The sequence below is a fragment of the Lipomyces chichibuensis genome (genome assembly GCF_038497645.1).
Source record: "Lipomyces chichibuensis strain CBS 12929 unplaced genomic scaffold V1513scaffold_26, whole genome shotgun sequence".
Lineage (NCBI taxonomy): Eukaryota > Fungi > Ascomycota > Lipomycetes > Lipomycetales > Lipomycetaceae > Lipomyces > Lipomyces chichibuensis.
In genome coordinates, this window is record NW_027117478.1 from 71,867 (window position 1) to 84,136 (window position 12,270).

At 47.4% G+C, this 12,270-nt stretch overlaps 6 protein-coding genes across 6 annotated transcripts; 4 read left to right on the forward strand and 2 right to left on the reverse strand.

The window, feature by feature from the left end:
* The first annotated feature begins 13 nt into the window (after nucleotides 1-13).
* On the forward strand, nucleotides 14-2,072 carry V1513DRAFT_448310 (uncharacterized protein). Its single transcript, XM_066898513.1, has 6 exons — nucleotides 14-273; nucleotides 363-474; nucleotides 561-640; nucleotides 688-768; nucleotides 818-1,594; nucleotides 1,647-2,072. Exons 1-6 carry the CDS (start codon nucleotides 168-170, stop codon nucleotides 1,937-1,939), a joined length of 1,449 nt encoding a protein of 482 aa, XP_066752443.1. The 5' UTR covers nucleotides 14-167; the 3' UTR covers nucleotides 1,940-2,072.
* A 94-nt stretch (nucleotides 2,073-2,166) lies between these two features.
* On the forward strand, nucleotides 2,167-5,388 carry V1513DRAFT_448318 (actin interacting protein 3-domain-containing protein). The gene is made up of 3 exons (XM_066898514.1): nucleotides 2,167-2,618; nucleotides 2,697-2,878; nucleotides 2,933-5,388. Exons 1-3 carry the CDS (start codon nucleotides 2,463-2,465, stop codon nucleotides 5,166-5,168), a joined length of 2,574 nt encoding a protein of 857 aa, XP_066752444.1. The 5' UTR covers nucleotides 2,167-2,462; the 3' UTR covers nucleotides 5,169-5,388.
* A 518-nt stretch (nucleotides 5,389-5,906) lies between these two features.
* On the reverse strand, nucleotides 5,907-7,277 carry V1513DRAFT_381969 (kinase-like domain-containing protein; the record flags this gene model as incomplete). The annotated part of the gene is made up of 2 exons (XM_066895087.1): nucleotides 5,907-6,998; nucleotides 7,134-7,277. The coding sequence occupies 2 exons, from the start codon at nucleotides 7,275-7,277 to the stop codon at nucleotides 5,907-5,909; spliced, it is 1,236 nt and encodes a 411-aa protein (XP_066752445.1).
* A 1,426-nt stretch (nucleotides 7,278-8,703) lies between these two features.
* On the forward strand, nucleotides 8,704-9,858 carry V1513DRAFT_485882 (uncharacterized protein). Its single transcript, XM_066900487.1, has 4 exons — nucleotides 8,704-8,855; nucleotides 8,920-9,054; nucleotides 9,109-9,241; nucleotides 9,312-9,858. The coding sequence occupies exons 2-4, from the start codon at nucleotides 8,983-8,985 to the stop codon at nucleotides 9,476-9,478; spliced, it is 372 nt and encodes a 123-aa protein (XP_066752446.1). The 5' UTR covers nucleotides 8,704-8,855; nucleotides 8,920-8,982; the 3' UTR covers nucleotides 9,479-9,858.
* On the reverse strand, nucleotides 9,719-10,529 carry V1513DRAFT_448325 (Tctex-1). The gene is made up of 3 exons (XM_066898515.1): nucleotides 10,316-10,529; nucleotides 10,223-10,261; nucleotides 9,719-10,162 (listed from the first exon to the last, which is right to left on the reverse strand). Exons 1-3 carry the CDS (start codon nucleotides 10,364-10,366, stop codon nucleotides 9,860-9,862), a joined length of 393 nt encoding a protein of 130 aa, XP_066752447.1. The 5' UTR covers nucleotides 10,367-10,529; the 3' UTR covers nucleotides 9,719-9,859.
* A 32-nt stretch (nucleotides 10,530-10,561) lies between these two features.
* Nucleotides 10,562-11,750, forward strand: V1513DRAFT_448329 (emp24/gp25L/p24 family/GOLD-domain-containing protein). Its single transcript, XM_066898516.1, has 5 exons — nucleotides 10,562-10,654; nucleotides 10,742-10,911; nucleotides 10,985-11,067; nucleotides 11,126-11,419; nucleotides 11,494-11,750. Exons 2-5 carry the CDS (start codon nucleotides 10,770-10,772, stop codon nucleotides 11,641-11,643), a joined length of 669 nt encoding a protein of 222 aa, XP_066752448.1. The 5' UTR covers nucleotides 10,562-10,654; nucleotides 10,742-10,769; the 3' UTR covers nucleotides 11,644-11,750.
* The last annotated feature ends 520 nt before the right edge of the window (nucleotides 11,751-12,270 follow it).

Consider the following 12,270-nt stretch of genomic DNA (forward strand, 5'->3'; position numbering starts at 1 on the left):
ACATCAAAGTTGGCACGGAAACCTTAGAAGAACACCCTAGCCCACGAATTCCGTTTTGGGAAGCGAAAATTCTCAGCAGGACGCCAAACAGAGTAATCATAGCATTTGAATTTTAATACGACCGACAAGGCATTAGAAACAATAATTAGTGAATATATATAGGAAAGATGTCGTCTGCGGATATTAGAGATATGCTTGATCTGCCTAGTCAAGTTCCTTCCGCCGGCCGGCCGCCGCCTGCGAAACGGATTAAAACTGATGGCAAGAAACTTGGTATGTACCTTTTCTCTGATTTAACACACTGTTTTTTGATCAATCGTCAAGGTGCTTTGATGTAGGATTGATGGGACTGACATTGGTAGATGGGATTCATAGGGAGCTTCATAATTTGTTGGGGGAGAACACGCATGCAGTGACTGTCATGCAGAATAAATTCAAGGAGAAACCTAATTGGATGCAAAAACCGTCGCCATGGTGAGTTTTCATCGATGATGATATATTACGATCTATGTGGGGGAGCGTGAATCAAGAGGAGGGGACCGTTGGCTGAACAAGTGCAGGGTATGGACGAAGTTCAAGAATCAAGCCCGGAAAGATGATTTGGAGTTACACCATTGGGTGCGAGGGACTCCTACAAATGGTAAGTCATATACCGTGATTGTGCTGAATAATGTTGACAGGTTGTAGATGAGTACCCATTCGCAAAGTTTGACAAGCAGGTCGATGTGCCGACATTCTCGAAAGAAGAATACGACAAAGGTTTAGCCGGTATGAATTCTATTATACCCATTGTTCTTGACGATGCTAATTAATACAGACACGGCTTGGACACCTCGAGAAACAGAATACCTCTTTGACCTATGTCGGGAATACGACCTTCGATGGCTCGTTATCCAAGACAGATATGACTACGAGCCCGAAGAGGACGAGCCGCGATCGATTCGGACACTCGAAGATCTCAAGGAACGGTATTATTTTTGCTGCCGGAAGATAATGGAGCTAAGAAGAGATGCGTCTGGCGTCGATTGGACACCGCGGGATCTCGAGCTCTACAACGCCATGAATTTCAACAAGGATAAGGAGATTATGCGGAAACAGTACTTGGAACGACTTTTAAGTAGATCGCCAGCAGAAATAGCAGAAGAAGAACGGTTGATATTGGAATATCGTCGACTGCAGGAGTCGTCAAAGAAGCTAGTCCAGGATCGCGAGGAATTGCTTCGCCTGCTCGAATCCCCTCAGACGGCGAATTCTTTCGCACAGTACCAATCGCCGCAGGGATTGTCGCAGTTGGCCGGTAATATTTTAGCGTCAGATAAGAACAGACGGCGGAAAGGGGTGCCGGAACCTCCGGCCCAAGGCGGGCCAGTGGCAAGAGCAGTACCTGGGACTCCGAATTCCGGGGCCCATACGCAGGCCGTAGTGCAGGCCCAGCAGGGTCAAGTTGCCGGCGTGCAAAACGGAGTGCATGGTACGAAGCAGACACAACTGGCCGGTAGACCATCAGTGCAGGCCGCTCCGGCTGTATCGAAGGCAGAGTTGGCGCAGAGCGCTACAGCTAAGAAAGTCGTCAAGAGGGTTCCTCCAGGTGAAGGTACTATAGTTCATCTTGAGTATTGTCTCAGTATGAATGCTAACTTCTGCAGAAAATCACTACGGTATTTCGTACCACGATAAATTAGTCCAAGGCGTATATCTCCGCTCTACAAAAATCAGCACACTGAAACCGACCGTACAAACCAAAGTTGCGTCAATACTCGCAGAACTCGGTATTGCGCCCAAACTGGCAATGCCGACAGCTAAAGTGTGTGAGCGGTATGAGGCGTTGCAGCAGGCTATTAATTTATTAATTGAAACTAAGAAGCAGGCTGATAAGTTGGATCACGAAGTTAAGGTGTTGACGTCTGCGAATCCGGGACCGCAGTCAGATACGAAGTAAAATAAAGTGTAACATATATTTGGTGCAAGGGGTTTTGGTTTTATGGGCGCTATGGCTACTTGTATTTATATAATATATCGGATTTACTTGACATAATTTATAAAGTATAAATTAATTGCTATTTTAGTTAACGATCGTCGCGCAGTTTTCTTTGCAACTGTACAAGGAAATGATATATTTGTGGCGGACTTCAGGGCTCATTGTCAGGGCCGCTCGACGACGTGTGCTGCTTCCCCTGAATACAAACCGAGTTTTTTGACACTAAAAATACAACGCACCATTCCCAGAGTCCAACAATTCATTTGTGCACAAGAAAGACCGTTGAGTTATTCAGCCGTTGATTCAATTTGTGGTTTGATATTGAAGGTAGGTCTATCCAAGCCATGTAGCAGCAGTGCAGTATTATCGAACGACGTTTAGTGACGCTCTTTGTTCCAGGCACGGCCCAACAGAGGTCGCATTTCACGACCATACTTAATTCATTCAATTCGTCCGCATCTACAGGGTCGGCATCATCACATATATGTCACAAGGAAAAATAATAATGTCGACACACTCACCGTCGCGAGCAAATTCATCGGGGCCTACATCAGTGTCAGGCAATCCACTCAACCGCGCGACCGCAGTAACCGATGCAGGCGGCTCACAGCGGAGTAACGTCTTCAAACGACAAGTTTCCGTGAGTTTATTATGCATTGCGCAATTTGCGGTTTAACCTGCTGTGCTGTGACACTGTGGAGCGCTAACGACAGAAAAGGTTAACACGATTGAATCCTGCGTCACTAAATTGCTTGTTGCAACGAAACAGTTACTTGAGTGTCTTACGCAATGGGCGGAGGGTGATCGGTCAGACAAAGATGTGTCGGATGTATACGTTAGCTTAGGGAATGAATTTAATACCACGAGTCGGGCGTTTCAGAATATTGGGATCGATGTCAGGTGGGCATTGAATTGCGAGTGCTTGGAACAGGACAAGGACTAATGCATCTACAGCGACCTAGGCGACGTTCCGGGTGACTTGAGAGTCATACTGGAAGAAACGCTGTCCCGCGAACGGTCACAAGCCGGACTGGACATCTATCTCCCTGCGATCCGTGAAATAATTGTGAAGCTCCTACAAGGTCTCCGCGACAAGCAGGGCTTGCTACGTCGCATGATGGCGGCAAAAGCGACATCATCAACAGCTAAACCTCCTGTCGCTGTGCAGCAGGTGTACGGACCAACTAAAGAACGCTCGCCTGTCCGCCGGAGTACGACTACCGCGACTCCGCCGTCACCTTCGAAGAGCGAGTATGCTGTTCTGTCGCGCTCAGCAACGGTAATGGCGGGGAGAGATCGATACCAGCTTACAGATCAATATCCATCCGGACAAAGCCCCTCACCTCCACCCCACAGTGTCTCGTTCGACGCTCCCTCAAAACAGCAATATCAGCGGACTCCACAAGTCCCCATGCCCTCGACCTATACGCGCGAGCGTCCGCGCATCCAGATCAACGAGTCAGAATCGCGGCAGCATCCATACGTGACGCACCCAACCAAAGACCCCCTCGCAGCTTTACAACGGGGGGAGGCGCTTGAACGGCGCGCGTCTAGACGATTCTCGGCATATCAGTTTGCAAAACTCGGGGCTGTGGCAGGGAGTGCGGAGGTGCGGACTCGGTCGCGGGGGAATTCGATTAATTCGGTACATGACGGATTTGTTGGGAGCAAATTGCGGTTAAGTTCACCTGCTGAGCAAGAGGAAGGGGGTATTGAGGAAATCGAGAAACCTGAGTTGAGCGCTAAAGCTGTTGAGCCGGCACCAAATACGCAAGACATACTCCCCGAGTCGGCGGTCGAAAAGGAGAAGCAAGAGGCAGCGACTTTGCCAATTTTCATTCAACTTGGCCGGCAAGTCAAAAAGGCCGTGCTGGACAAATCCGACATTTCAATTGCAGCAATCCGTCTGTTGTTCGTCGAACGGTTCTCGTACTCACCTGGCGCGGAAAACTTCCCGGACTTGTACATCCAAGACAAAGAGGCTGGAGTGAGGTACGAACTCGAAGAATCTACGATCTGCGACATTTCCGCTGGGTCGGTAGTTAGTTTGAATATTGAGCAAGTTGACGAAGGGAGGAAAGCTATTGAGGATGGGGTGGCGAATATAATGAAGCAATTTGCGGAGATGCAATCCTCACTCGCACAACAGGCGGATGCCATTGCAAAAGTACTCGACGTGCAGCAGAGTTCGGCCGCACAACTCGAACAGGTCGTCAAGGATCTGGAGAAATCACTGTCTCAACCCGTCACGCGGCAGGGATCTCCGACTCCGCAAAAGCAGCCGAAACCAGTTGTCGATCACGAGACACTTTCCGAACTCGCGTCGCTCCGCAAAGATGTGGCCGCGCTCCGGCAAATTCATGCTGCGTTGACAAAAGATGTGGATACTTCGCTCAGCGATGTACGGGAGAAAGTCGCGGGCATGAGCGGGACCGCGCAGACGAGTATCGTTGTCGAGGGGAATGTTCAGGTTCAGAAGTACAGCGAGCACTTGTCGACTTCGACGGATGGTTTGCTTACCCGCGTGGACGATCTGCAAGATGTGATCGAGGCATTGAGGAAAGACGTCGCATCCAGGGGCGTACGTCCGCTCCCGCGGGAACTCGATGCGGTTGCCAAAGACATCACGTCGGTTCGGGCCAAACTTTCGACAGTGGACTCGTATATCAAGAACGAAAAGCCAATCTGGAAACGCATATTGGAGAAAGAACTGGACAATGTCGTCGAAGAACAGCAATTCTTTACGCATCAAGAGGATTTAGTTGCCGATTTGTCTGAGGACTTGGAGTCTGCGGTTGAAACATTCGAGCTGGTAAGACAGGTGGTTGAGGAACAGATGAAGAATCCGCGGAGTAGAGGCGCGGCCGCCGTGGTTGTGGGACTGGGTGGCAACGGCGGTGTTGGGGATGCGTTGAGTGGGAAGGATGCAGTTTTAAGGGATGTCCGAGCGTTGAATCCGAATCATGAATCCCGCGTCGAAGCAATCGAACGGGCGGAAAAGTTGCGACAGAGAGTGAACGAGAACAGAGTCGACGAATTTGAGCGGGAGCTAGAAGAGTTTGTCGGAGAGGGCAAGCTGAAGAAGTCGGGTGGGATTGAAGAAGTCGAACGGACTCGGAAACAGAGAGAAGAACAAGTGTGGAGAGAGTGGAGTGAGAATAATGCCGCTATGGCGATGAGGGGGATGTAGTTTTATATATATATACATTATTATTGGTATTAAATGATGATGGGCATTTGAATGGGTAGCATCATATACGGTGTTGGATTTTTTTTTAATGCTTGTACTTTAAATTGGAATCACTTTGGTGTTAAGCAAGCATGGGACAAAGGCTAAGTTGAAAACCTATCATCCATAAAGTCTTAAGCACAACGAAAAAAAAAACCACTAGAAATGAAAAGCTTCAAGCATTACATATATATTCATGAAAACCAAATCGAGCAAAAAAAAAGCAAAGCCAGGTAAACAACAACAAATACCGCATCTACCACTACTACGTTGAACGACTTCCCACGTCAATCGCTCAAGCGCGAAGAGTTAAATATTATAATGATAGATTAAATAATAACAAACAATAAACAGTACGTGTGAACCATTCCAAGCGAACAAAACCACGCAAAAACAAAAGATATATGCGCCTCCATTGTGCAACAACAACAACAGCAATCATACTGAATGAATTCAAAAAACATCGAGCTCACCGCGATCTCAACAAAAACTTCTAGATAAAACTACAATGTGAGAGTAAAACAATGCTCTTTCATCCACACAATCCAGAATGCCATTACATTATATGTATATAAATATGAATTCCCATGCGTAAGCGCGTGAAAACACTCGATCGCAGGATTGCAATTTTGGATCTTCGTTCTAGCCCTTGACAAGATGTCAATGAATCTAAATCTAAATAGAATGGAAGAACTGTAATTAGCCACAGCAAAAGACACCGAACTTTTCCCAGAAACCCTTCTTCTCGACTCGCTGGCCGTTGGAATGCGAGACCTGTTGCTGGGATGGTTGCTGCTGGGGCGACTGCGGTCCTCGTCTATTTTTGGAGCCGTGCCGGACGACAACGGGCGAAGGTGGTGGTGGCTGGGCCTGATTGAGGCGCGCAGCAGTGAGCTGGGCCTGGGAATGTCGAGGTGTGTTGACCAGTCGTGGGTCGTTGGACGAGAGGTAGTTCGGGTTGGAGTAATGCAAGTTATGTGAGTTCGAGTGCTTGCTGCCGACATCCCAGCCCTTGCCTCCGTTAAGCTTCATCCAGTCGTACTCGCCATCTTCAACCTCGTTGACCGACCGGAGCGCCTGGGTGAACAAGTCACGCAAGTAATCGTAGTCTGGAGTATCCTCGAACCCAAGGTTACGGACGTAAGTCAAGTACTTTTCAAACTGCTCCGGAAAGCCCTCGCACAGGTCTTTGATCTGAGTAGTCTGCTTCTTCTCGCCGATTTTTTCGTACTTCTGCTTGTTCGTTGCGGCCTTCAAACCCTGCCACGGCAAACCGCCGCGGAGGAAGTACATGAACACGTGGCCTAGGGCCTCGAGATCGTCTCGCCGGGACTGCTCGCGGCCGAGATGTGTGTTGATGCTCATATACCGAGCGGTGCCGCTCAGGCTCTTGCGCTCGCGGTATGGGATGTGCTGCTTTGTTTTCGGGTCGCGGTACTGCTTTGCCATGCCGAAGTCGACGACGTAGATGAGGTTCGCGTTCTTGGTCCCGGGGCGGCCGATAAGGAAGTTGTCGGGCTTGATGTCTCGGTAGATGAGGTTTTTCTCGTGGATGGTCTGGACCCGTGTGATCATCTGCTTGGCGACCATGACGACGGTCTTTATGCTGAACCGGCGGCCGCACCAATCAAACAGGTCTTCCAAACTGGGGCCGAGAAGATCGATGACGAGGATGTTGTGGAGACCCTCCTGTCCGAAATAGTAGACATTGGGGATGCCGACACAGCCGACGAGGATTTTGTATGTCCGGTACTCATCGCGTAGTTGTGGGGCGTCGCTTTTGCGTGGTTCCTGGAGATATATTAGCAAAGTGCCACAACGAGTGGACTGGCAGTCAGTATGGCACGACAGCATCGCATTAGCCAGATGCTATAACATATACCACTGCAGTCAAAACACAAAACAAAATGATAAATAGTAACATACGAATTTTATAGCGACTTGTCTGTTGTTGAGGAGGTTTGTGCCCTCGAAAATGACGCCGAAGGAGCCCTCGCCTATCTTCTTACCCACACGATAATGAACGCCAACAACGTTTGAAGAGTGCAGCTGACCGGGTGCTGAACTCATGATTGAAGAGAACGAGGTCGAGAATGCGATGACTGAGAGGGTGGCTGCGTGGCGGATGGACTTGTTAGTATAGTTAGTTGGTGGAGTTCTTCTAGCCAGGGAAGTAAGTTGTGTGGCCAAGGAAGGTAAGAAAGAGGCTTGCGACAGCGTGCCGACGAGATTCAAGGGGCGGACATGGACCGTGGCAATAAAAGCCCTAGCCCTAGAAAGCGGGTCCATAAGAACCAGCTCACATTTGCACAGCCACGCTTAACATTGCTCTAGCCGCAAGTGGCAGTGCACTAACATATGTCGCCTCACGTCAGGCGGCGGTTGTTGAGTCCTAAAAGATCACCGCACTAATAATATTATGTTATACTGTGCCACACTGTGCCACACTGTACCGGTGACAAAATAATTTGCACAATAGGCAATGTTGCAATTTAAAATAGTTTTGACATGACTCACGCAGTTTATTGGCTCTATCAGCACAAGATAGCTGATAGCTGATAACTGACTATGATGACTGTCTAAGAAGAACAGAAGCAAAGTAACCTACGCAATAACTACAAATCTACGGCTCGTAATCACAAAAGCTCACAAATTCAGTAATCGCGGTCTGAGACGTGTGGCGACTTAGTTTCGGCAATGAATCCAGACCGCGCGTGACTCTCCGCCCCTGAAAATTTAAATTTTTTTTCTTTTTAGGTAAGTTAATAATGATAATAATAATAATAATAATAATATTTTGCTTTTTTTTTCGGTGGTTGCTCCGGGGTGGAACTACTGCTACTACTCATTTCTAGCACCAAAAGTTGCTGCCTCAAATTGCACTAACTATCTTGTTGCGGCCGAGAGTCACTATCAAAGATCAGATCCCAAGGCAGCGAGTCCTGCAATTACAAGGCGATAGGCAGACTTCATGCCAGTTTCCGTGTCATCGTCACTCCTAACCTTTCCGTTGTCGTCCGCAGTCGTAACTCAGTAACCTGATCATATCGAAAGTTTGCCCCGCTGTTGATATGTGGCTACAGATTGAAACGCACACATTAACGCAATCTGCAGTATCGTAAACAGATATTGATATCTTATTGCCCTGTGTCGTCTGGTATTGCATTGTGTTAATGATCTGATATGCACTTCCACCATTTAATAGCGAAGAAGCAGAGCTGCAGAACAGAGTGGCAGAACAAGCCTGTCCAGACCACAGTTAGTGCATAATCGACGTAACTCTTGACAAACTCAAGTGCATAAGCATTTGCTGATATAGCATATTATCTGTACATAGTCTAGCACCTTTCGACGGAGCTTAGGGTTCCAGCACGTGGGCTTGGATGCCGCTTCTCATTGCGCCTATGATTCTACGCTTTTACTTCGTACAAGACCCTTGCATCCAACTACAGAATGAAAGTCGCCGTATTTTGTTGTTGCGGCGCCTCGTGGACCAGCCCATTTGACCAGGCCAATTTCCATACACCAAACACCCTGCTTATGGTGATGACAGAAATTTTACTCCACAAAAATTCTTGATTTATAGTCCTCATTTTCTATCTGCTAGAACTATCTGGCTTCTCTTCCCCGCTATTTTGCTGCCGAGTGGTAAGTTGGTTTCTGGACGACAACCAATTGTGTTAACGGTGTAGTTGGTTGACCCAATATATAGAAATCCTCGCTACCACCACACGCTTCTCCGGCCGTACACAGTACTGAGATCGTCTCTTTCACAATGTCTTCAGCTGCCATCATGACTGGTCCGCCTGGCAAGCGAATTGCTCTTCCGGTGCGCGTCGAGCCAAAGGTATCTCTCATAATGAAATATGTACCAGAGCGGCATCTGACTTAAGGGTCCTAGGTCTTCTTCGCGAATGAGCGTACTTTCCTCTCATGGCTGCACTTCACTGTCATCCTCGGCGGTCTCGGGGTCGCGTTGTTGAATTTTGGCGACCGAGTTGGACGTGTCTCAGCTGGTCTATTCACACTCATCGGTATGCACTTTCGCGGATTCTATATTCATTATCTATCGCATAGATGTTGAATGCTAACTGGTCCGAACAGCCATGGGAACTATGATTTACGCATTAATAACATATCACTGGCGAGCAGCCGCCATCCGGCGTCGTGGTAGCGGGCCTTACGACGACCGATTCGGTCCTACCATGCTCTGTTTCTTCCTCCTCATGTCTGTCATCATTAACTTTTTCCTCCGCATTAACTCGCCGTGAATGACGCTGATACGGTATTTTGCATCAGTCCTGAAATTTTGGAGAGCCGTCGATTGCGCCGAAATCATTTTGTTTTAAACTTCATCATAAGCTTTGGATTTACTCAGTTTGTATTAATCGAACAACGATCGTTGACTGTTTGGAAGTCGTTATTCTGCATACTTTGTTTTGTAATAGTACGTTTGGTTTGGAATTCATTTGTGTTTAATGTATGGGACGGTAAATCTCATTTGGTCTGTGCAGATTTTGATGTACGTTGTTACATATGCAATCATCATACAGTCTATATGTACCGATTACGAGTTATGAACATGCTGTCACTGAGTCCGAATTTGCCAATATGCCCCCTTTTCACTATGTTACAATGCAGTCAACCACACACTACTCCTTCGCGATCCAGGCAATGCTAAGGACCATATCCAATCCACGTTCCTTATCCCCTCCATTCCAACTAAAATTATACATCCCATCCTTGTCATTATTCCAGTATGCACCGCTCGTGGAATGAATCCCCCGTGAGCGCGCAGTGATGTCGTGCTGTATAATTGTGGAATACACGATGAATTTGTGAGTGGAGCATGCACCGATTAACGATTTCAGAACTGCGTGGATAATCTGCTCATTCCAGGTTGACGTACGGGAGTGATCGTACACCGTGTCTGGCTGTATTGTCTCTGAACATGCCTTTACCCTTTGTGTCAGTCTCCAATGTGATACGAATAGAACTCAAACCAACCAACCAACCTCCGTGCATATGTCACTTAACTTCGACAACGAAACAGGCTACCACATTCATCAGACACCACCCTCACGAAGAAGCTCAGTATTTCGGCTCACCGTGTTGGACGACAGTTTCGTGCTTTCCTCCGGAACCCGTGGTGATGCCATTGCTCACGCAGATCACAAGCTGATCTTTCTCGATTTCGTAAATATCCTTCGATTCCAAATATTCTTCCGCTAAAAGACAAAACAAACGCCAACCTTAGCGCGGTGCTGTTGTAGTATAATACAAGCTGAGTTATAATACATAGATTGTTCCACGAAGAATGCCACATGTTAGAAACCTACATGTTAGCTCATCACTAAACCCTTACCCACTGTTTCTATGGGATTGAAAGTGACTAACGTGTGCTAACGAACGTTTGTTGATTATCAAGGCTGCATCAAATAAATCCGGTACGTCTGTTCCTTTCATTCCAAACATTGTCTTGGAATTCTTATATAACTTTTGATGGCTGGCTAACAACTGGATTTCATTGATAGATTAAATTGCTCTGAGATAGAATCGAGAATGCGCGCGACGTTCATTCCTACCTTGGCGATTCTCGTGATTTTGATGGTCACGAGAGGAGTTGAGGGGCTATATTTCTACCTTGAAGGGTCTGAGAGAAAGTGCTTTTTGGAGGAGTTGCCCCAGGATACGTTAGTTGTCGGTACGTCGTTTGGACCGAGAAGATGATGACGCGGAGTTTCGAGGTTCTGCGTGATATTGACGATTGTTGAAAGGATTTTATAATGCGGAGGAATTCGTTCCTGAGACAAATGTGTTTGTACAGCCCGCTACTCTCGGTGTGCAAATCACGGTCGAGGTAATGCCCAAATATATCTTCATTTTCAAATACTAATCACTCACACTCTCATGAACAGGAAGTCTTCGACAACAACCATCGCGTCGTGAACCAGCGCGGCGCTGCAAACGGCAAATTCACTTTCACAGCCGCCGATTCCGGCGAGCACCGTATCTGTTTCCAAACCAACGTCGGCGGCTCGGGCTGGTTCTCGCGCCAGGCAGTGCGAGTCAATTTGGACATCGCTGTTGGCGAAACCGGCATCTTGGCAAAAGATCACACAAAGTCGGAACAATTTACGACGTTGGTGGAGAAAGTGCAGGAGCTGAATCATCGGTTGGCGGACATTAGGCGGGAACAGATATTTCAGCGGGTGAGTCCCATTTTTGTATTTCCGGGTTTTAATTCAAAATGGTTGCCGCAATCAAAGGGACTAATACGTTGTAGGAACGAGAGGCCGAATTTAGAGATGAGAGCGAGAAAACGAACGCGCGTGTAGTGCGATGGAGTATTATCCAGCTAATCGTGATTGGCGCGACCTGCGCGTGGCAGTTATCCCATCTTCGCGGGTTCTTTGTTAAGCAGAAACTCGTTTAGATGTCGCAACTTAATCGTGGTGTATTGATCGGCGGAAAACAATAAGTGGTGTTGTGTATATAGGATTAGCATGGGTGTTAGAAATGAATTTATCAGTATCACGGACGTTATAGTATGACCACGACGCAAAACATCTGCCGTTGCATTCCAATTACGAACGCCATAAGGATGACAATTGAAAAATTGAAACTATTCGCTCATAATAAACCCAGTTAAAGGGTTGGAGAGTGGGGATTCGCCCGGTATATCGAACATTTTATTGATGCATGTACAAACCGTAATTTTCAGATTGTTCTTAGCTGCCACATTGGCTCCCATGTGCAACCGGGGAAGTGAAGTGACTGTAATGCGTCCACTAGCCCCGATGTCCAATACGTCCAGATGGACTTACGAGAAACCACGGATTTAAATATTACTCGGAGATACGACAAGAGACCTCTAAGTTATCACCAGGCTCATGATATCTACTTGCTGAAGATTACTGATTGCGAATGCCTCTGCGTTTGCGTTGCGATGACTAATCGGCTAGGTTACTCGGACGCCATCAGCGTTTCGAATGGATTATATTGCCCTGGCTGTAGAAGAAAGAGGCAGTCATTGTGCATAGATTATGAGGAGTGTACTGTT